Source organism: Pseudophryne corroboree, chromosome 11 (genome assembly GCF_028390025.1).
Source record: "Pseudophryne corroboree isolate aPseCor3 chromosome 11, aPseCor3.hap2, whole genome shotgun sequence".
NCBI classification, from domain to species: Eukaryota; Metazoa; Chordata; class Amphibia; order Anura; family Myobatrachidae; genus Pseudophryne; species Pseudophryne corroboree.
This window is the reverse complement of record NC_086454.1, coordinates 222,076,360-222,101,406: the sequence shown is the minus strand read 5'-3', so window position 1 is coordinate 222,101,406 and position 25,047 is coordinate 222,076,360. Positions and strand designations below refer to the sequence as shown.

At 46.2% G+C, this 25,047-nt stretch overlaps 1 protein-coding gene across 1 annotated transcript in view; it reads right to left on the bottom strand.

Annotated features, from left to right (window-relative positions):
* NFATC3 (nuclear factor of activated T cells 3) overlaps window positions 1–25,047 on the bottom strand; it is a 664,419-nt gene that overhangs the window by 339,300 nt on the left and 300,072 nt on the right. The window contains exon 3 of the mRNA XM_063945273.1: window positions 22,909–23,071. Coding sequence (XP_063801343.1) covers window positions 22,909–23,071 — 163 coding nt within the window. The remainder of the gene's footprint in view (window positions 1–22,908; window positions 23,072–25,047) is intronic.

The window sequence follows — 25,047 nt, the reverse complement described above, 5'->3', positions numbered from 1 at the left end:
GTGTATTAAACAAAGTTTGTGTACATTGAGCCATCAGAAACAAAGGTTTCACTATATTACTCTCACTCAAAAAATTCCGTATTTCGGAATATTTGGATATGGGATACTCAACCTGTACCATTCTCACAATTCTGTAGGCTAAAAAATAGGATTTTAGTACCTACCGGTAAATCCTTTTCTCTTAGTCCGTAGAGGATGCTGGGGACTCCAAAAGGACCATGGGGTATAGATGGATCCGCAGGAGCTTGGGCACACTATAAAGACTTAAACTGGGTGTGAACTGGCTCCTCCCTCTATGCCCCTCCTCCAGACCTCAGTTAGAAAACTGTGCCCAGGAGAGATGGACAATTTCGAGGAAAGAATTTATTGTTATAACACGGTGAGTGTCACACCAGCTCACACCTCAAACACACCGTAAAACGTGGTATTCAGTAGAATACCAGCCAACGGTATGAACAAAACACAGCCACATGCTGAGAGAATATGTAACACAACCATTGTGTCCACATAAGCAAAAATAAGACCTCGCATGCCATGTCATGAACAACAGTAGCAACCGCCAGACAGAGGACACACCACCAGGGTGTAACCAAAAGCAATAACTGCAGACACAGTACGCACTGGGACGGGGGCCCAGCATCCTCTACGGACTAAGAGAAAAGGATTTACCGGTAGGTACTAAAATCCTATTTTCTCATACGTCCTAGAGGATGCTGTGGACTCCAAAAGGACCATGGGGTTTATACCAAAGCTCCAAAACGGGCGGGAGAGTGCGGACTCTGCAGCACCGAATGAGCAAACATAAGGTCCCCAAAAATCAGGGTATCAAACTTGTAGAGCCTAGCAAAAGCGTTTGATCCCAACCAAGAAACCGCTCGGCAAAGTGGAACCGCCGAGACTCCTCGGGCATCCGCCAAAGATAAACCCATCTTCCCAAAAGCATGGACCTCCACCGACTTCGGTGACGGCAATTCAGCCGTAGAACGAACATGCCAAACTGCATCACGCAGTCTCCCAGACCATGCTGGGAACATATCAGACAAACAGAGCCTCTGTTTTTCCAAACTGAGCCAAATTGACGACCTACCTACTCAAATCCCTGGCCAGATCGAGGGAATTTGAATTAGCTAAAGCCTAAGTAACCACTGGCAACAAAATAGGCCGATTTCAGCGAAACCCAGAAACCACTCTTGGTAGAACTACCAACCGAGTACTCAATTCCTCTCTATCCACCTGAAAGATCAAACAAGGCTCTTGTGAGACAAAACCACCACTTCCGACACCCGCCTTGCGGACGTCAAAGCCAATAGCCTGACCACGTTCCAAGAGAGAAATTTTGTAAAGAAAACTTATCAGGCTTGCCTCCACACCGGCTTGTAACGTATGGATAAGCACGACCTAGCTGAAAGTCCTCCATATGAGCCTTCCTGGATACACACCGAGACACAACTACGGTAGTAACGCTTTGCCGTTAGTTCTTTCCTAGCCTGAAGAATTGAGGAAACGACTTCCCTGGGAACACCCGTTCGGCTTAGGATATGGCATTCAACCACCCCGCCGTCAGACGCAGCCGCGGTAAGTCCTGATACACGCCCTGATCTTGTTGTAACATTACCTCACGTAGAGGAAGAGGACAGTAATCTTCTATGAGTAAACCATGAAAAACTGGATAGCCAACCCTCGCTGGCTAGACCGGATTCAAGAGAATCCCCTTAACCTATGATCATCTTACGCTTACCACTGTCAGAAAAGTGAAAGCGGAGAGGCCACAGATCGACTAAAAACACCCACGGTGTCACGAGGACGTCCACTGCCATACCTTGAATGTCCCGTGACCTGGACCAATCTCCTTGAAGCCCCTCGTTGAGGCGAGACGCCAACATGTCCAATTGTGACACCCCTCAAAGACTTGTTACGTCTGGGAAAGCTGAATTTTTCCCCGGCTGGATATCGTGTCCGCAGAGGAAATCTATTTCCCACTCAATTGCAACTGTGCATCTTCCGCCATTGCCGCTTCGCTCCTTGTACCACCACAGCGGCTTACTTACGCCACTGCTGACAGGTCGTCTGGCAGAACTAACACGGGCAGAACACAAAGAATACGTTCGTCTAAATTAGCTCTTAATTCAAGAAAGCTTACAGCCGACAAGTTTCCCAACTTGACCTTATCCTCTGGAAATACGTCCCTTGCAACGGACTGCTCCCCAGCTTCGAAGATCTGTATGCACGGACAACAGGATCTAAACCTGGATCCCTTACCTTCATTCCTCTAGAAGAAAAGAACCGAGCAGACACCACAGGAGCGCTGTCCTGGCCGTTTGGATTATATTCCGGTTCATGCGCAGGTGAGACCCGGACCGCATTTCCAACTGGTCCCATGAAAACCACTCTGGTATTAGACCTGCTCACCGAAAAAGGCCCCCTAAGCCGCACCCATCTGTCTTATTAACGGAACATATTGATGAGGTGTCACCTCAAAACCGATCCTCAGACCTCTTTCCACAGGAAAAACACCGAACCTTAACCGTTCAGCATCTACTCTGAAACCCACTTTTGCCCTCTGCGTCATTGGGAACAGCAGCCAATCCCTGTGCCGAAGGACAGTCAGAGAGAAACAACGATTTGCACCTTTATACAGGGACAACCAGACAAAGTCCTGAACCGGACGCACCTCTGTATGGCGTCGCGCACTACCTCCCCCTCCAGAGGGGAAAGGCAAGATCTATTAGAAAAACCAGTAAGGGGAAACCACCGTAACTCAGTGTTCCCCTTTGGCTTCTACAAATAACTCACAGGTCTAGTCTATTCCTGGACTAACTGAGAATTAGTAGACGAGTGCTCACCGGAGTGAGGACCCGCCCGATAGACTCAGTGACAAGAGGTGGATGTAGTGGAAACAGAAAACTACGTCCACTTCTGCGACCCTAACAAGGCTGCAGAACACTTACCTTTTCACCTTCCACTGTCTACACAGAAAAGGAAAAAGAATGGTATCGAACCGGTTAAAACGACTGCATCCCACAAAAGAATGCGTCACCGTTGTGAAAGAGGCTAACTCACGAATTCAGACTTACCAGCGGAAACCGCCGAGATTGACTGAACAGAGGCCACACCTAACAGCTGTATACCTCCCACCAGTAACTCCCGGAGACCTCTTCCGCATTTTTCCGGTCACACCACCAGCTGTCACGTGGCATCCTGCTGTAATGTTATAAGGAAAAATAACATAGGCAAGCCTACCCACTCTGGGTAGGATAATTCTATCGGATGCCTACCCGACTACAACACTCCCTCAAGTGCATACAGTGCCAACAAGGTCAAAGTATAGAAACAAAATTTCCCTTAGCTGCCTGTGTATGATCCCTTGGGACCGGGCTCTGCGTCGACCAGGAGTTGACTGTCATAATTTTCTCTCCGCGTTGTGAAGAGAATAATATTCGGACTCCCTGAGATGATCGAAACCAACTCGTCCCGGCCAATCTAGAGCTTAAACAGAGCGACCCGCACAGGCGAAGAATACCATTATTTCAGCATTCATTGATATACATAATGTAATACACAATAAAACACCCATATCCTAACCATGCATATATAAAGTTATATCTACATATATATACATATAGATACAACCTATGCGCAAGTGGATTGTCCTGACCCGGCAGGTCTCTAGTGACAGTAAGTGTTGTGAATGTGTATTGACGTGCCCCCGATGTGGGTCTACCAGGAATGTTACGGCCGACAGAAACTGAGTAAATGTCAACAGCACGGAATAGTAAGCGGACAAAAATAATAATAATTTTGGAACCCCAAGGGGTCTGAGGGAAGCAGACAATTGAAATAACACTCCCCCTACATACATATATATATATATATATATATATATATATATATATATATATATATATATATATATATATATATATGATGAAATAGTGGTAGTACGGCGCCACAGATTTGTGTAAGTAGATCATATATAGGGTTATAAAAATAGACCCAACCGTAGACACTCCTTTGTAAATATAAGGTGTCAGCTAGCCTCCAAGCAAATTAGACAGGGATAAGCTGTCTATAATTTAAAGGTAAAAAACAGGGGGATGGGGGTGCCAGCGACCATCGGTGTCTAATGGTTTTTAGATATGATATGAAGAAATGGCTGGATACATTCAGATAAAATTATAAAATTCAATTTAATTTATAAAAGAGATTGGTGGGATAAAAGTTTACAAGCATAGGGAGATATTTAAGAATACAACAAAGATATTTTTTTTAAAAACCGGATATATAACATATGAGAATAAAAAATTAAATAAGAAAAATATATCAATATTCTAAAAAGATAAAAACAGTGCTTATCTTTTGAAATGGAGGGACAGTTTAGAGGTACACCCAACGCGTTTCGTCCATCTGACTTCATCAAGGGGTAGGGTGCTAATGAACAAGGATGGTATTTATAGCTGGTGTCATGTGTTCATAGGTAATTATGACATCACTTCCTGTTAAAAATCTAATAGGCATAGTACTACACAATTCTCTATGTAAACATAAGTGTGCTGAGGGGGCAGTGAAATTATGTTCTGTGGTGTCATTTTGTGAAAAAACGAGTACTAGAATGCTGTATTTTCAGTCTGGAGTGTCCGAGACGCGTCCTGCGTCATTTCCGCCCCGTTTCCGGTGTCCGCTCAGACGGTGTGCGCATGCGAGTCAGGCCGAACTTCCGTTATCGGTTGCTTTCACGAGCGCACTGAATGTTCCCCACTTCCGTCCTTTGCTTCTAGTGGAAAGCGCCCCACTTCCTATGCGGATTACACTCGGCTGTTCCCTTTGCTTTATTGGAGGAGGAGGTTGTCATTCATTGCGGCGGCCATTTTCATGGAGTTCGTTACAGCTGCAGACATATTTTTTGTGAGAGTAACCGCAGTCTCCAAGGGAACCATACATAGTAAAAGATATAGATATAAACAGAGATTAGTGCCTGTGTTTTTATTTTCTAAAAAGCAATATAGGCTTTATATGATACTGATGTATTAGAAGAATGGAGAGATTTTAGATCTTAATTAAACCTTGCCTTCAAACTTCATCATAACTCCAATCCAGAAGAACTTTCCTTCAAGGCGATAGAACATGTCACAAGCAATGAAAGAGGCGGCGACCTAGCCAAGAAACTCTCCCAGAGGGAGATGTATTGGATTTTCCAATTGAAAACCACCCATCCCATGGGTTTTAATGAAGGCTACGAGATCGCACCGTTCCTGTGAAAAGAGACTCCGCTGGCTATATATTCTGGTTTTTATCTCTCACTATTTATATGCACTTGGCACTTTAAAATTAAATATGTTACAACAGCACTTATAACTAGTATGTCAACATCTCAAATAAACAGCATTCTACTGTGTTTTATTGAGTCGCCACACCAAAAGATACAGTCATACCACACTGGCGGACGCCCAATCTCGCCCGATCTTGGAAGCTAAGCAGTGTAGGGCCTAACCAGTACCAAATGGGGAACCATTTGCGAAGATTGGGTACTGTACATATCGGCTGGCTAAAAATAATCTATGCAATGTTGACACACTGAGGATGTCCATCACACACATTAGACAGTATGGTTAAAATACCCCACAGTCTGTCAATTATGCACTAATTCATTATGCACTAATTAAAACACACAACACTTATTACATGACGGACACAAATAGTAATCCTCCCTATAACTCGTTTACTGAATTATTTTCTAGCACCACAAGTATGATGGACTCCTCATATATACTCTTATAGTCACTATTGTCGCCACTTATATCTTAACCACATTAATTTCAACCCTGGCGATGTGTCACCTAAGAAGTTATTTATATCTACGTTTTTTTCTAAAAATTCCTGGCATCCCACCACCCATATCTCCTTATAATGTACTATTTATATTTTCTAATTATGATGGATATTTGGGCAAAGAAGATTCGGCAGCACTAATGCAAGGTTTAATTAAGATCTAAAATCTCTCCATTCTTCTAATACATCAGTATCATATAAAGCCTATATTGCTTTTTAGAAAATAAAAACACAGGCACTAATCTCTGTTTATATCTATATCTTTTACTATGTATGGTTCCCTTGGAGACTGCGGTTACTCTCACAAAAAATATGTCTGCAGCTGTAACGAACTCCATGAAAATGGCCGCCGCAATGAATGACAACCTCCTCCTCCAATAAAGCAAAGGGAACAGCCGAGTGTAATCCGCATAGGAAGTGGGGCGCTTTCCACTAGAAGCAAAGGACGGAAGTGGGGAACATTCAGTGCGCTCGTGAAAGCAACCGATAACGGAAGTTCGGCCTGACGCGCATGCGCACACCGTCTGAGCGGACACCGGAAACGGGGCGGAAATGACCCAGGACGCGTCTCGGACACTTCAGACTGAAAATACAGCATTCTAGTACTTGTTTTTTACACAAAATGACACCACAGGACATAATTTCACTGCCCCCTCAGCACACTTATGTTTACATAGAGAATTGTGTAGTACTATGCCTATTAGATTTTTAACAGGAAGTGATGTCATAATTACCTATGAACACATGACACCAGCTATAAATACCATCCTTGTTCATTAGCACCCTACCCCTTGATGAAGTCAGATGGACGGAACGCGTTGGGTGTACCTCTAAACTGACCCTCCATTTCAAAAGATAAGCACTGTTTTTATCTTTTTAGAATATTGATATATTTTTCTTATTTAATTTTTTATTCTCATATGTTATATATCCGGTTTTTAAAAAAAATATCTTTGTTGTATTCTTAAATATCTCCCTATGCTTGTAAACTTATCCCACCAATCTCTTTTATAAATTAAATTGAATTTTATAATTTTATCTGAATGTATCCAGCCATTTCTTCATATCATATCTAAAAACCATTAGACACCGATGGTCGCTGGCACCCCCATCCCCCTGTTTTTTATATATATATATATATATATATATCAACCAGTCAGGTGGCACTCCTTAAATCTCCGAATACTTCAGGTAAACTGCCGGTGCCTTCCCAATGGGAGAGGAATACACCTCCCTCAGAAATATCACGTCTGTACGGGCGGCACTCTCGGCGAATAAAGCATGACAAAACTCCAAGGATACTATCAACGTTTCAATGTAAATAATTACATTTTCATCAGGACAAATAAACATACAAACATACATACCTATATAGCCCCCTCTGATTGTGCATGATGCCGTCCGCCAGCCGCGTCCGCCCGTCACTTCCCGCCCGGTCCAATGACGTCATCCGCAGGCGCCGGCGTCATGACAACCTGGACGAAGCACACCATTAGTAACCAAAAGTGACCAAGTGCTTAACACATATAAAGTGCAAAAGAAGAAACATATGTTACAATCCTGTAAGGAGAATAAGAGCTGTTATACATAACAAAACACTGTAAGACCTATGCTGTAACAGTACATGAAGTTCAAGATAGTCTCATACGGAGTAAGAGAACGATAAGGTTATGACAGACTTAGTAAAATACATAATGATAGCAGCTCAAAAGGACAATATCCTATGGGTAATGGCTAGCATAAGGAAATAGTCAAAATATTTGCAATATAGTTGAGCTAACAGCGCAGCTTAATAAAAACCATTAATGAAAATCTGTGGAGACCATACAAACTCCACACCATAACACGCAGTTATAGTCAATAGATTCATATCTGACTAGATGTATGCATCCCATATTAGCAGCGGATACAGACAATCATAGAGCAGAGAAATATAAAGAGGCAGATATTGAGAACATACTGACTCCACACCAATGCAAAGACTACCAACAGGTTTCTGTGAAATACTGCATAAAGCTAAAACCTCTAGATAAAGCAATTGAGGCCCTGATGTTCATTGAGTCCTCTGGGGGACATTGTGTCAAGCAGATGGATCAATTTAGCTTCCCTTTTAAGCAATAAAAGACCCCTATCCACCCCCCCCGTCTAAGTGGGGGAATGTGGTCTATAATGCGATATCGTAATTGTGCCAGAGAGTGACGAGCTGACACAAAATGCCTAGATATCGGTTGGTCGCTTTTTCCAGAACCGAGTGCCGCTCTAATAACGGATCTATGCGCCGCCATCCGTTCTTTAAAGGCGCATTCCGTTTTGCCCACATAATGTAAGCCACAGGGGCAACTCAGCAGATACACCACAAATTTGGTTGTACAAGTCACCCAGTGTAAGATTTTAAATTTTTTACCAGTATACGGGTGACAAAAGCCATCTCCAGCAATCATATGGCTACAAGTCGTGCAGCCCAAACACTTGAAACAACCCAAGCGTGTCGGGTTAAGAAAACCCACAGATTTGGCCTCATGAGCTAACGGAAATTGAATATCCGTTTTTACTACATAATCTCTCACGTTCTTACCCCTTTTGTAGGCTGGCATGATTTTAGTATAGGTTAGGCTTTTCAAATGTTTATCGGACTGCACTACTGGCCACAGGGACTTAGTTAGTCTATTAATCTGGTTGCTGGAACTATGAAACTTATTGGTCCAAATCAATCGATCTTGTGGTGTTTTAATGACAGACGTAAGTACAACAGATCTGGGAATGCTTAATACTTTCAGCTTAGTAGCTAATAAGTCATCTAACGGATAGCCCCTCTGTTGGAACTTTGTAACCATAGAATCTAGTGCTGGTTCTACCGCACTCTCATCGCTTACGATCCTGCGTACAAACGGAATAAGTTGGAGAAAGTGAACATGGACTATACACGGAAACAAGTATATCCGTGGATCACCGGCACGACCAATTCTGGCAGATTTACTAGGAGACGTTACCCCCATCGGAACAATCAGGTTCCCCTTGATACAGACACCTCCACAGATGGAAATGCCTCGGCGAGTGAGGTGGAATCCCAGGACACTATCTCCGGTCGTCCCCCTTTAGGGGTTCGTACAAGGGCCCAAATTGCAGACCCCGGAGGCAATGTACGAGGAGGGGGGGCCAGAATAAGAGGTCGAGGTCCGGGACGTCCCCGGTACAAACGGAACAAATAATTTTCAATCTCTCAGACAGAACTCTCTCTCCTATGGAAACCCAAGTTCTTTCCAAGGGACTGAACTTTGTTCCCACTAACAGGTTTGATTCTTTTGAGTGGAAGATCGAACAGTTTAAATTGGAGAGGCAGCTACGCCTCAAGGAATATTTTAATGATAAACCTGCCTTATTGGATCCAGTTAGTGATTTTCCACCTTCACTACGGACTAATTCGAGATTTGACCCTGTGTCTCATAACCAATCTATTAAAGTTTTTTGTCGCACCTTAAATAGTTCTGTACAAAAAGCGATTTCTACATCTAAATCAAGTTACTCGAATATGTGTCGTGAGGAGTGAGAGGCACTGCAATCGCTCAGTAAATATGATGATGTGGTCATTCGCCCCGCCGATAAGGGTGGGGCCATAGTTATCCAGAATGTTTCAGACTATGTGTCAGAATTGGACCGCCAACTGAGTGATAACAGTGTCTACCGTAAACTCCCTATTGATCCCACCTCCCAATTCAAACAGGAACTAGATAAGATTCTTAGTGAGGCTGTGTCTAGCGAATTGATCCTACAAACCACATGTGATGCTTTAACCACCAGATTTCCGGTAACCCCATTACTTTATTCGTTACCGAAAATCCATAAGGATGCCCATTGCCCTCCTGCTAGGCCCATTATATCAGCCAGGGGATCGTTATATCAAAAAATATCTATGTATTTAGATTTTTATCTCCAACCATGTGTGCAGGCTAAGGCATCTTATCTCAAAGACACAACCATGCTGTTGAAACGGTTGGGAGAGCTCCAACAGATTCCGCCGGAGTGTATATTGGCAACGATTGATGTCAATAGCCTATACACATGTATTCCCCATCAGGAAGGAATTCGGGCTGTGAGGTCTTTGATTGAAGGGAATCCATTGTACAAAGGTCCTGAGATGGACCTTTTTCTTCGCTTGCTTGAACTCACCCTACAGCGTAACTATTTCATGTTTAATAATGCGTACTACCTGCAACTGCAGGGGTGCGCAATGGGGAGTAATGTGGCGCCTTAATTTGCGAACAGTTATATGTTTGCAGTGGAGGAATCCTTGCTCCTGAATCGTCCTGAATTCAACACCCAGATCATTTTATATGTACGCTACATCGATGATCTGTTGTTACTGTGGGATGGGTCTCAACAAACTTTGGAGTCCCTGCTTATTAGACATAATGAATCAGACTCACCAGTAAAGTTTACCTATAGCTTTGATCATAGGAGCATCAACTTTTTGGATGTATGTATCCAAATATTTGATGGCAAAGTCAATACCAAGCTTTTTGTTAAGCCTACAGATAGGAATAATATGCTGTTAGCCTCTAGTCATCACCCAGTACCTCTTAAGAAAGGTCTCCCGTACTCTCAGATGCTGCGAGTACGCAGGATCGTAAGCGATGAGAGTGCGGTAGAACCAGCACTAGATTCTATGGTTACAAAGTTCCAACAGAGGGGCTATCCGTTAGATGACTTATTAGCTACTAAGCTGAAAGTATTAAGCATTCCCAGATCTGTTGTACTTACGTCTGTCATTAAAACACCACAAGATCGATTGATTTGGACCAATAAGTTTCATAGTTCCAGCAACCAGATTAATAGACTAACTAAGTCCCTGTGGCCAGTAGTGCAGTCCGATAAACATTTGAAAAGCCTAGCCTATACTAAAATCATGCCAGCCTACAAAAGGGGTAAGAACGTGAGAGATTATGTAGTAAAAACGGATATTCAATTTCCGTTAGCTCATGAGGCCAAATCTGTGGGTTTTCTTAACCCGACACGCTTGGGTTGTTTCAAGTGTTTGGGCTGCACGACTTGTAGCCATATGATTGCTGGAGATGGCTTTTGTCACCCGTATACTGGTAAAAAATTTAAAATCTTACACCGGGTGACTTGTACAACCAAATTTGTGGTGTATCTGCTGAGTTGCCCCTGTGGCTTACATTATGTGGGCAAAACGGAATGCGCCTTTAAAGAACGGATGGCGGCGCATAGATCCGTTATTAGAGCGGCACTCGGTTCTGGAAAAAGCGACCAACCGATATCTAGGCATTTTGTGTCAGCTCGTCACTCTCTGGCACAATTACGATATCGCATTATAGACCACATTCCCCCACTTAGACGGGGGGGGGGTGATAGGGGTCTTTTATTGCTTAAAAGGGAAGCTAAATGGATCCATCTGCTTGACACAATGTCCCCCAGAGGACTCAATGAACATCAGGGCCTCAATTGCTTTATCTAGAGGTTTTAGCTTTATGCAGTATTTCACAGAAACCTGTTGGTAGTCTTTGCATTGGTGTGGAGTCAGTATGTTCTCAATATCTGCCTCTTTATATTTCTCTGCTCTGATTGTCTGTATCCGCTGCTAATATGGGATGCATACATCTAGTCAGATTTGAATCTATTGACTATAACTGCGTGTTATGGTGTGGAGTTTGTATGGTCTCCACAGATTTTCATTAATGGTTTTTATTAAGCTGCGCTGTTAGCTCAACTATATTGCAAATATTTTGACTATTTCCTTATGCTAGCCATTACCCATAGGATATTGTCCTTTTGAGCTGCTATCATTATGTATTTTACGAAGTCTGTCATAACCTTATCGTTCTCTTACTCCGTATGAGACTATCTTGAACTTCATGTACTGTTACAGCATAGGTCTTACAGTGTTTTGTTATGTATAACAGCTCTTATTCTCCTTACAGGATTGTAACATATGTTTCTTCTTTTGCACTTTATATGTGTTAAGCACTTGGTCACTTTTGGTTACTAATGGTGTGCTTCGTCCAGGTTGTCATGACGCCGGACGCCGGCGCCTGCGGATGACGTCATTGGACCGGGCGGGAAGTGACGGGCGGACGCGGCTGGCGGACGGCATCATGCACAATCAGAGGGGGCTATATAGGTATGTATGTTTGTATGTTTATTTGTCCTGATGAAAATTTAATTATTTACATTGAAACGTTGATAGTATCCTTGGAGTTTTGTCTTGCTTTATTCGCCGAGAGTGCCGCCCGTACAGACGTGATTATATATATATATATATATATATATATATACATACATAAATAAATATATAAATATATATATACAAAAACAGGTACAAGGCAATAACAGCCTGTTAATTCTTTTACCCAGGAAATACCGTTGACGCCGACAGGGCATCGACAGACAACCGTGTCTCCTCTAGCGTGATTACTTGTTTTTAAGCTCACAAAAGCAACCTGCTAATACTTAGTTGTTTGAATCAAGTACCGCTAAGCGTCGGCGAAACCGACAGTTATCCCCACAGGAGCTTTTGACAAATCCCTCACACCTGTTGACACATGTCGACTAACCAATAGTGGGTAAGTAAACAGGGAAACAGTGAATTTATTTAACATAATGCTCTATTACACCCATATAGCATTAAAAAACACAGTGTCCCAACATCATGCTATATGACAACCATATAGCAGTATAACCACTGTGCCCCCCCCCCCCTCCATCTTACTATACAGCAAGTTCTGGGGGGAATGTGAGGAAAATGGCGCTGACTCGTACCGAGGACTAAGCTCCGCCTTCTCCCAGCGTTTTTTCACCATCATATACTGGGTCTTTACATAGTGTACATTCACTATACTTATACATAAATATATATATATATATATTTAAAAATTTTTGATATCCTAACTCTTATTATAAATAAATTTAATTTTAATTTTTAATCTTAAAAATGTATCCAGCCTCTTCCTTTTAAGTATTTTTTTTTTTTATTTTTTTTATTATCTTTGACACCGTTGGTCGCTGGTGCCCCCATCCCCATCTCTCTATCCATAAATCTGAGGTAGCTTATCACTGCCTGAATTTACTTGGGGGATAGCAGACACCTTAAATATTCTAAGGAGTGTCCAGAAATTGTATACATATTTTTACTCAATTTTATTCACATACACCTGTGGCGCCATACTACCACCACTCCACCATATATATTTAAACATTCACGCTCAGGGCGCCCCCTTGCACCCATCGTTGGTGTGTGGGAGCACCGGCACGACCGCTTTTATGCCCAGCGGTATTGTGCGCGGCGCCGGGGACTTCTGCAGCCCAGGGCGCTCCCTTCCGTCTCGGCGCCCTGCACTTCCGGAGCCGGCATCCGGAGACGGCGTCGGAGGCGGCTGGCGCTTAGCGCGCGGGAACCTGCTGGCGGGGTCCGGGGCACAGCGCCTCGGCCCCGCCGGACGTTTTAGTGTAAAATAAGTTGGCCAGGGCGCTCCCCTCCCCAGCGCCCTGCACCCAGGAGAGGCGGCGGCGGGCAGGAAACGGCGCGCAATGCGCCACGATGAGCTGCCGGGGGACCGGGACCCGGAGCCCCAGCAGCACCAGTTATAAAATTAAATGGCCACAGTAATAAGCTGGCCGGGGGGGGGGATGTGCTATATGCTGACGGGGGTAGGATCTACAGTGTCCAGGCACCGATCCACTTTTAGGTCAGACCTAAGGAAAACCCAGTAACCTGCTGCCCAGGGCGCTCCACCCCAGTGCCCTGCACCCTGAGAGTGCGTTGGTGTGTGGGAGCATGGAGTGTAGCACGATCTGTTACCTCCGTTACTGAAGTCTTCTACAGTCACTGAAGTCTTCTCATACTCACCCGGCTTCTTTCTTCTGGCTTCTGTGAGGGGATTGACGGCGTGGCTCCGGGAACAAGCAGCTAGGCGCACTAAGTGATCGAACCCTCTGGAGCTAATGGTGTCCAGTAGCCGAGAAGCAGAGCCTTGAAACTCACAGAAGTAGGTCCTGCTTCTCTCCCCTCACTCCCACGCTGCAGGGAGCCTGTAGCCAGCAGGTCTTCCTGAAAATAAAAAACCTAACAAAGTCTTTCAGAGAAACTCAGGAGAGCTCCCCTAGTGTGTGACCCATCACTCCTGGGCACAAAGTCTAACTGAGGTCTGGAGGAGGGGCATAGAGGGAGGAGCCAGTTCACACCCAGTTTAAGTCTTTATAGTGTGCCCAAGCTCCTGCGGATCAGTCTATAACCCATGGTCCTTTTGAAGTCCCCAGCATCCTCTAGGACGTATGAGAAATACATATATATACAGGTACAAGGCAATAACAGCCTGATAATTCTTTACCCAGGAAATACAGTTGATGCGACAGGGCATCCATAAACAACTGTATCTCCCCTATCGTGTTTACTGTCTAAGCACACAACCCATTTGCTAATAATTTTCCGAATCAAGTACCGGCATACGCCGGCGACGCCGACAGTTATCCCCACAGCAGCTTATGACAAAACGCTCACACCTGCCGACATGTCGACTAACCAATAGTGGGTACAACCAGGGAAACAGTGAATTTATGTAATATAAGAGTGATTATGCGTCCATTATAAAACATAATGCTATATGACCACCATATAGCATTAAAACACTGTGCCCCCCCCCCCCCTTGGCGGGGAACTGAGGAAAATGGCGCTGACTCTATGAGGGATAAACTCCGCCCCTTCCCGGAGCGCTTAAGCCCACTCAAACCTATACATAACCTTAAATTTGAGCTGGGGCTTATATACAGGGATTAACCCCCTGTATACACCCCTATATGTACAAATAGCGCAGCGCAGCGCAGCCCAGGGCGCCCCCCCGCGGAAATCGTTGGTGTGTGGGAGCGATGCCCTGGCGGGGTGAAGACACCCGGTGTCCGGGTATGTTCGCCCGCCCGGGATGATTCAACAAATGCTGCCCAGGGCGCTCCCCCCCCCCAGCGCCCTGCACCCATGGAGCCGGTGGCAGTGGGAAAATGGCGCGCAGTGCGCTACCACACGCTGGCGGGGGCCGGGACACGGAGCCCCAGCACCGCCAGCATAACAAATCACTTGTAATATGCTGTCACCTGTAATATGCTGCACAGGGCGCTCCCCCCCCCCCCAGCGCCATGCACCCGTAAGAGCCGGCGGCAGGGAAAGAAAAGGGGCGTAGTGCGCTACCCCCTGCTGGCAGGCGTCCGGGACACGGAGCCCCGGCACCGCCAGAGAGTCACTGATATAAGTTTAAAATATCTGCCCAGGGCGCTCCCCCCCCAGCGCCCTGCACCCGTGGGAGCAGGCGGTGGGGAAGTAATCACAGTTACATGCTGGCGGGGGTATGATATACGATACCCAGGTACCGAAATGCTTTTACGCCAGCCTTAAGAAGAAATCAGCAACCTGCTGCCCAGGGCGCTCCCCCCCCCCCCAGCGCCCTGCACCCTGTGAGTGCCATTGGTGTGTGGGAGCATGGAGCGCAGAGCGACCGCTGTACCTCCGTTACTGAAGTCTTCTGCCGTCACTGAAGTCTTCTGTTCTTCTAATACTCACCCGACTTCTTGCTTCTGGCTTCTGTGAGGGGATTGACGGCGTGGCTCCGGGAACAAGCAGCTAGGCGCACCAAGTGATCGAACCCTCTGGAGCCAACGGTGTCCAGTAGCCGAGAAGCAGAGCCCTTGAACTAAGAAGAAGTAGGTCCTGCTTCTCTCCCCTCACTCCCACGATGCAGGGAGCCCGTAGCCAGCAGGTCTTCCTGAAAATAAAAAAACCTAACAAAGTCTTTTAGAGAAACTCAGGAGAGCTCCCCTAGTGTGTCCCCCATCACTCCTGGGCACAAAGTCTAACTGAGGTCTGGAGGAGGGGCATAGAGGGAGGAGCCAGTTCACACCCAGTTTAAGTCTTTATAGTGTGCCCAAGCTCCTGCGGATCCGTCTATACCCCATGGTCCTTTTGGATTCCCCAGCATCCTCTAGGACGTATGAGAAAGCAATTGTACTAAAGATACAGATTTCCAGGAACAGCTCAACATTTACTCAGAGAGATTTATTGAAAGAACCTATCCGACTGAAATAGTAGAAACAGCAAGGAGAAAAAACAAAAATACAAGAAGAGAAGACCTTTTGACGTATCAAGTAAAACAGAAAGAAGGGGACTAACATTTGAATTTTATTACAACCTATAATGCTGGGGAGCATAGAATTGATGAAACTTTGAGAAAACACTGGCATATCTTAAAGCTAGATCTAGTACTTACCTCAATACTACCAGATCGGCCAAGAACCATCTACAGGAAGGCAAGGAATTTGAGAGACATTCTGCCCCCAGCATGTTAAGACCAATACAAACGGGACAATCAGAAAATTGGATCAAAACATGTGGCTTTTTCAGATGCAATCATTGTTGCATCTGTAAATATGCCCACAAAGACCGCAAAAAGTTTCAGAACTCGAACCAATCAAAAACCTTTAAAATTAGGGATCTGATTAAATTGCTCCACTAACTATGTTGTCTATTGCTTAGAATGTGCCTGCGGGTACAAGTATGTAGGAAAAATCAAGAGACCCCTTAGGCTTAGAATACAGGAGCACATCAGAGCAATAAAGAATAAACTGGAAATCACTGTCTCTAAACACTTTAACAAATACCATCAATCCAACCCCGACTTTGTAACCTTTAAAGCGATCGAACACATCAAAGTAGGACCAAGGGGCAGGGACAGAGACAAAAAATTAGCCCAAAGGGAAATGTACTGGATACATACACTCAATACTCTTATGCCCGAAGGTTTGAGGACATCTCTGAATGTGGCCCATAAGAGTACACCCAGTTTCCTGTTCCAGTAATAACAGACAAAATAAGTGCATAGCAGCACGGTTGTGGTACCTGAACATATAGCATAGAACGCTATCCACAAAAAAACATCTGGGAATGGGCATATGTGGGAGGAACAGTGTGGAGAGTTGTGACTACAAGTGCTACTCAGAGGACGATCATGTGATAGGCGGTATTGTTTGTACATTACATATAATTTACTTTAGTATTTAGATAAGGGTGTTCATAATGGTCATGCAACTTAGAATTAATATACTCTCATTAATTTGTAAAGTGGAAAATTAGTAAAGTTACTCTAATAAAGAGGTTCTCATACGCAGTGCTCAAGGCACCCCAACGGTCCAAGTTCTACGTTTATCCATGCTTGGCCACAGGTGACTTAGTTAGCACCTCGGTCAAGTTTATTTAATCATCTGTGCTGAGCCATGGATATACCTAAAACATGGTGCCTGAGGACCGCATTTGAGAACTTCTACACTAATATATTTAAGCTAAATAATTAATTGAGTATTATGTGTATCAAAAAAATAAGATTTTACTCACCGGTAAATCTATTTCTCGTAGTCAGTAGTGGATGCTGGGGACTCCGTAAGGACCATGGGGAATAGACAGGCTCCGCAGGAGACTGGGCACTCTAAGAAAGATTTAGTACTACTGGTGTGCACTGGCTCCTCCCTCTATGCCCCTCCTCCAGACCTCAGTTAAGGAAACTGTGCCCGGAAGAGCTGACATTACAAGGAAAGGATTTTGGAATCCAGGGTAAGACTCATACCAGCCACACCAATCACACCGTATAACTTGTGATAAACGTACCCAGTTAACAGTATGAACAAACAACAGAGCATCAACCAATGGATGCCAACATAACATAACCCTTTATTAAGCAATAACTATATACACGTATTGCAGAAAGTCCGCACTTGGGACGGGCGCCCAGCATCCACTACGGACTAGGAGAAATCGATTTACCGGTGAGTAAAATCTTATCTTCTCTAACGTCCTAGTGGATGCTGGGGACTCCGTAAGGACCATGGGGATTATACCAAAGCACCCAAACGGGCGGGAGAGTGCGGATGACTCTGCAGCACCGAATGAGCAAACACAAGGTCCTCCTCAGCCAGGGTATCAAACTTGTAGAATTTTGCAAATGTGTTTAAACCCGACCAAGTAGCAGCTCGGCTTTCACTGATTTTGGATGCGGCAATCCAGCCGCAGAATGAGCCTGCTGAATCGTGTTACAGATCCAGCGAGCAATAGTTTGCTTTGAAGCAGGAGCACCCAGCTTGTTGGATGCATACAGGATAAACAGCGAGTCAGGCTTCCTGACTCCAGCCATTCTGGTTACATAAACCTTCAAAGCCCTGACTACGTCCAGCAACTTGGAGTCCTCCAAGTCACGAGTAACCGCAGGCACCACAATAGGTTGGTTCAAATGAAAAGATGACACCACCTTTGGCAGAAATTGCGGACGAGTCCGCAATTCTGCCCTGTCCACATGGAAAACCAGATAGGGGCTTATACATGACAAAGCCGCCAATTCTGACACCCGCCTAGCCGAAGCTAAGGCCAACAGCATGACCACTTTCCATGTGAGATACTTTAGCTCCACGGTCTTAAGTGGCTCAAACCAGTGGGATTTCAGGAAACCCAACACCACGTTAAGATCCCAAGGTGCCACTGGTGGCACAAAAGGGGGCTGAATATGCAGCACTCCCTTAACAAACGTCTGAACCTCAGGAAGTGAAGCCAGTTCTTTTTGAAAGAAAATGGATAGGGCAGAAATCTGGACCTTTATGGACCCAAATTTTAGGCCCATAGTCACTCCTGACTGTAGGAAGTGCAGGAATCGGCCCAGCTGGAATTCCTCTGTAGGGGCCTTCCTGGCCTCACACCAAGCAACATATTTTCGCCATATACGGTGATAATGCTTTGCTGTCACGTCCTTCCTAGCCTTTATCAGCGTAGGAATAACTTCATCCGGAATGCCTTTTTCCGCTAGGATCCAGCGTTCAACCGCCATGCCGTCAAACGCAGCCGCGGTAAGTCTTGGAACAGACAGGGCCCTTGTTGCAACAGGTCCTGTCTGAGAGGCAGAGGCCATGGGTCCTCTGTGAGCATTTCTTGCAGTTCCGGGTACCAAGTCCTTCTTGGCCAATCCGGAACAATGAGTATTGTTCTCACTCCTCTTTTTCTTACGATTCTCAGCACCTTGGGTATGAGAGGAAGAGGAGGAAACACATAGACCGACTGGACAGGGTGTTACTAGTGCGTCCACAGCTATCGCCTGAGGGTCCCTTGACCTGGCGCAATACCTTTTTAGCTTTTTGTTGAGGCGGGACGCCATCATGTCCACCTGTGGCAGTTCCATCGATTTGCAATCTGCGTGAAGACTTCCTGATGAAGTCCCCACTCTCCCGGGTGGAGGTCGTGTCTGCTGAGGAAGCCTGCTTCCCAGTTGTCCACTCCAGGAATGAACACTGCTGACAGTGCCTGCACGTGATTCTCCGCCCACCGAAGAATCCTGGTGGCTTCCGCCATTGCCACCCTGTTTCTTGTGCCGCCCTGGCGGTTTACATGGGCCACTGCAGTGATGTTGTCTGACTGAATCAGCACTGGTTGGATTCGAAGCAGAGGCTCCGCTTGACTCAGGGCGTTGTATATGGCCCTTAGTTCCAAGATATTGATGTGCAGGCAAGCCTCCTGACTTGACCACAGCCCTTGGAAGTTTCTTCCCTGAGCGACTGCCCCCATCCTCGGAGGCTTGCATCCGTGGTCACCAGGACCCAGTCCTGTATGCCGAACCTGTGGCCCTCGAGGAGGTGAGCACTCTGCAGCCACCACAGAAGAGACACCCTGGCTCTGGGGGATAGGGTGAGCAGCCGATGCATCTGAAGATGCGACCCGGACCACTTGTCCGAAAGATCCCACTGAAAGATCCTTGCATGGAACCTGCCGAAGGGAATGGCTTCGTATGACGCCACCATCTTTCCCAGGACTCGCGTGCAGTGATGCACCGACACCTGTTTTGGTTTTAGGAGGTCTCTGACCAGAGTCACGAGTTCCTGAGCCTTCTCCGCCGGGAGAAACACCTTCTTCTGGCCTGTGTCCAGAATCATGCCCAGGAAGGGCAGACGGGTCGTAGGAATCAGCTGCGACTTTGGAATATTCAGAATCCAGCCGTGCTATTGCAACACTTCCTGAGAGTGTGCTACGCTGATCAGCAACTGCTCCCTGGACCTCGCCTTTATGAGGAGATCGTCCAAGTATGGGATAATTGTAACTCCTTGCTTTCGAAGGAGCACCATCATCTCCGCCATCCTCGGTGCCGTGGACAGGCCAAACGGCAACGTCTGGAATTGGTAATGACAATCTTGTACCACAAACCTGAGGTACTCCTGATGAGGTGGATAAATGGGGACATGCAAGTAAGCATCCTTGATGTCCAGAGACACCATAAAATCCCTCTCTTCCAGGCTTGCAATGACCGCTCTGAGCGATTCCATTTTGAACTTGAACTTCTTCAGATAAATGTTCAGGGATTTTAAATTCAAAATGGGTCTGACCGAACCGTCCGGTTTCGGTACCACAAACATAGTGGAATAGTAACCCCTTCCCTGTTGAAGGAGGGGAACCTTTACCACCACCTGCTGGAGATATAACTTGCGAATCGCCGCTAACACTACCTCCCTTTCCATGAGGGAAGCTGGCAGGGCCAATTTTAGGTAACGGTGAGGTGGCGTCACCTCGAATTCCAGCTTGTATCCCTGAGACACAATTTGTATAGCCCAAGGATCCACCCGTGAGCCAACCCACTGATGGCTGAAATTTCGGAGACGCGCTCCCACCGCTCCTGGCTCCACCTGTGGAGCCCCAGCGTCATGCGGTGGATTTAGTGGAAGCCGGGGAGGACTGTTGTTCCTGGGAACTAGCTGCATGGTTCAGCTTCTTTCCTCTACCCCTGCCAAGAAAGGATGCACCTCTGACTTTCTTGCTTTTTTGTGAACGAAAGGACTGCATTTGGTAATACGGTGCTTTCTTTGGCTGTGAGGGAATATATGGTAAAAAATTTGACTTCCCAGCCGTAGCTGTGGAAACTAGGTCGGAGAGACCGTCCCCAAACAATTCCTCACCCTTGTAAGGTAAAACCTCCATGTGTTTTTTTTAGAGTCGGCATCACCTGTCCATTGCCGAGTCCACAGGACCCTTCTGGCAGAAATCGACATTGCGTTTATTCTAGAGCCCAGCAGGCAAATGTCCCTCTGGGCATCCCGCATATATAGGACAGCGTCTTTGATATGTCCTAGGGTCAGTTTAACAGTGTCCCTGTCCAGTGTATCTATCTCCTCAGACAGAGTATCTGTCCATGCTGCCACAGCACTACACATCCAGGCCGACGCAATTGCTGGCCTCAGTACAGTACCAGAATGTGTATAAACAGACTTCAGGATACCTTCCTGCTTTCTATCCGCAGGATCCTTTAGGGCGGCCGTATCCTGTGACGGCAGGGCCACCTTCTTTGATAAGCGTGTCAACGCTTTGTCTGCCCTAGGGGAGGATTCCCAGCGTAACCTGTCCGATGGCGGGAAAGGATACGCCATAAGTAATCTTTTGGAAATCAGCACTTTCTTATCAGGAGAATTCCACGCTTTCTCACATAATTCGTTTAATTCATGTGACGGGGGAAAAGTCACTTCTTGCTTTTTCTCCCCAAACATATAAACCCTCTTGTCAGGGACAGGGTTTTCCTCCGATATGTGCAATACATCCTTCATTGCTATTATCATGTAGCGGATGGCTTTAGTCATTTTAGGCTGCAACTTTGCATCATCGCCATCGACACTAGAGTCAGAATCCGTGTCGATATCTGTGTCAACAATCTGGGATAGTGGGCGCTTTTGAGCCCCTGACGGCCTCTGAGCTGTAGGATTAGACATGGGTTGAGACCCTGACTGTCCCAATGTGTCAGCTTTATCCAATCTCTTATGCAAGGAGTTCACGTTATCATTTAACATGTTCCACATATCCATCCAATCAGGTGTCGGCACCGTCGGCGGCGACACCACATTCATTTGCACCTGTTCTGCCTCCACGTATCCTTCCTCGTCAAACATGTCGACAAACGTACCGACACACCGCACACACACAGGGGATGCTCTAAATGAGGACAGGACCCCCAAGAGGTCTTTTGGGGAGACAGAGAGAGAGAGTATGCCAGCACACACCCCAGCGCTATATAACCCAGGGATTACACAGTAACTTAGTGTTTACCCAGTAGCTGCTGTATAATGATAAATGTGCCTAAATTTATGTGCCCCCCCCCCCTCTCTTTTTTACCCTTTTTCTACCTTGAGACTGCAGGGGAGAGCCTGGGGAGCTGCCTCTCAGCGGAGCTGTAGAGAGAAAATGGCGCTGGTGAGTGCTGAGGAAGAAGGCCCCGCCCCCTCAGCGGCGGGCTTCTGTCCCGCTTCTGTGTAAAAATAATGGCGGGGGCTCGTACATATATACAGTGCCCAGCTGTATATATGTGCCTTTTTGCCAAGAGGTATCATAATTGCTGCCCAGGGCGCCCCCCCCTGCGCCCTGCACCCTACAGTGACCGGAGTGTGCGGGTAGTGTGGGAGCAATGGCACACAGCTGCAGTGCTGTGCGCTACCTCATGTGAAGACAGGAGTCTTCAGCCGCCGATTTCGATGTCTTCTTGCTTCTGCCGGCTTCTGTCTTCTGGCTCTGCGAGGGGGACGGCGGCGCGGCTCCGGGAACGGACGACCAAGGTTAAGATCCTGTGTTCGAACCCTCTGGAGCTAATGGTGTCAACCTTCCTTCTCTCCCCTCAGTCCCACGTAGCAGAGTGTCTGTTGCCAGCAGAAGCTCTCTGAAAATAAAAAACCTAACTAAAATACTTTCTTATTAGCAAGCTCAGGAGAGCTCACTAAAAGTACCCAGCTCTGGCCAGGCACAGATTCTGACTGAGGTCTGGAAAAGGGGCATAGAGGGAGGAGCCAGTGCACACCAGTAGTACTAAATCTTTCTTAGAGTGCCCAGTCTCCTGCGGAGCCCGTCTATTCCCCATGGTCCTTACGGAGTCCCCAGCATCCACTAGGACGTTAGAGAAACTATAGTGGTATGTTTTATTAATGTTCATTTAGTAAAGTAGGCCTTTATAAACAAGTACATTTAGCCAAAATGAATTGCCAAGCAAAAAGTAATTTTAGGATAAAGGCAGGATTATTATATAGTACCTTCACAACTGGATGACCACCAGTAACCGCTTTCACAGCTCCACGACTCCCCTCTGTCTCATAGTGTGCTCGATGGTGAGTCTTTGGCTGTACCTCTACCTTCAGCTCACACTGTCCGTAATGGGTGGGTAAGGGCCAGTCTAATGGAGGCAGAGATGATGTCCTGATGTAGAGGAGAAGGGAGTTATTCTAAAGACATCTGTTGGCTAATGATACTAAGACTTTGTACAACACAGTCATTACATCAGACATTATCTTGCCGCCTTTAATCTATAAAAAAAGTGTATTGCAAACAAACCCTTAGTTGTTGCATCAACCACCAGTAAAAACGACCAGCTACACAACAAATCTAACCCTATAGGTTTTTTGTTTTGTTTTTTATTTAGTTTACCTCCGTAGATGTGTAATGTAAATTTTAATATTTCTCTGATAGCACTAGTATGCATGCTTAGAGCTTATCATTACGCACAGGTGTTATTCTCCTGTTGTCCCATAACGGTCTCACAGAGCTCTTCCATGATCTTATGGCGTTCGGGTAATATTCCCACAAAGCACATGATTTGGGCAGTACTGACTCCTGGTGAATATATCCTCCCCCTCCACTGCTTTCCTTCTCCCTTGTACCCGCTATGGTCAGAACGAGCTTTACTTATTGGTAGGCACGTTGTCCAGTCCTCTCCCAGGTTTAGCTGCAGTAGAGCAGCTGGAGTTCTGTGATGCGGTTGGTCTCAGTCACTGATTGGCTAGGAGCATGCCACATAGTGATGATGTCACCGTGCAGTGCGCTCCAAGCCTCTTAGTGACTGACAGCAACTGCAAAATAAAACTCCACCTATTCTACAGGTAACTGAGTGTAAAAGGACTAGCTACTGCGACCTGAACATACCGTAGAATATAAATATTCTCCCCCCTGCCCCAGGCGCTATCCACAATGTACTTTGAATTCCGGAATTTAATGATAATTCTAATAAAAAAAAATAATTAAAGTTCGGAATTGGCTTTTCTAACTCCCGGAAAAGGGAACACAGACACTTACCAATTGATATGTCTATCCTGACGTCACTACTGGGCAGCAATTCGAATTTGCTCGACCTGTGGTAATGTCAGTCCCTGCAGCCAAAGTACAGGCAGTCCGCGGGTCAACTACACGGTATGCAGTTAAAATACCGCCCGCTGTGATCCCGGCTGTCTCAATCCCAACGCCGGGATCCACACTATACTGCCGCCGGAATACCGGTAAAGTAGGTGATTCCTCCTCTGTGGGTGTCCACGACACCCATAGAGGGAGACTAGAACAGAGCACGCTGCATGGCGAGCACAGCGATCCCGCAACGGGCTTTGTTGCGCTTGCCCCCATGCCGGCATTCTGGCACACGGAGTGCCGATGTCAGTATACTGAAATTTCGGCATACCACCTTAACAGACAGACATGCCGATATATATCTGCATTGGCTGTGATGTAGGGCTGACCCGATATGTTTGAACGACGACGTTCACAGACATCGGGCGTGATATGTCATTTGCAACCGCTCGATCTCCTTTCTAAAATGATCCCCATTATCGCACCCATAGTAATCAGGTTTAGCTGCATAAAGGGTTTGGGCGCCTTGCTACCCCGGGCGCCTTGCTATTTCAGCGAGCTGAAATTATGATACCACGCCCGTCAGCAGAAACAGAATGGGTGTGGAAGGGGGCGGAAAGAATTAATTACCACCCATTGGGTCTAAATACAAGCTTGATTCCAAAGGCAAAATCTTCCTTTAATGGCCATGTGCACTGCAGGTGGGGCAGATACAACATGTGCAGAGAGAGATAGGTTTGGATGGGGTGTGTTCAATTTGAAATCTAAATTGCAGTGTAAAAGTAAAGTAGCCAGTATTTACCCTGTACAGAAACCATATAACCCACCAAATCTAAGGGGCCCTACACATTTGACGATGCGCCGCCGAGGTGCCCGACGGCCTAAACGGCCGACGAGCGACCCGGCGGCGGGGGGGCAGTGACGGGGGGAGTGAAGTTTCTTCACTCCCCCCGTCACGCGGCTGCATTGAAGTGCAGGCAAATATGGACGAGAACGTCCACATTGGCCTGCATGCACAGCCGACGGGAGACCAGCGATGAACGAGCGCGGGGCCGCGC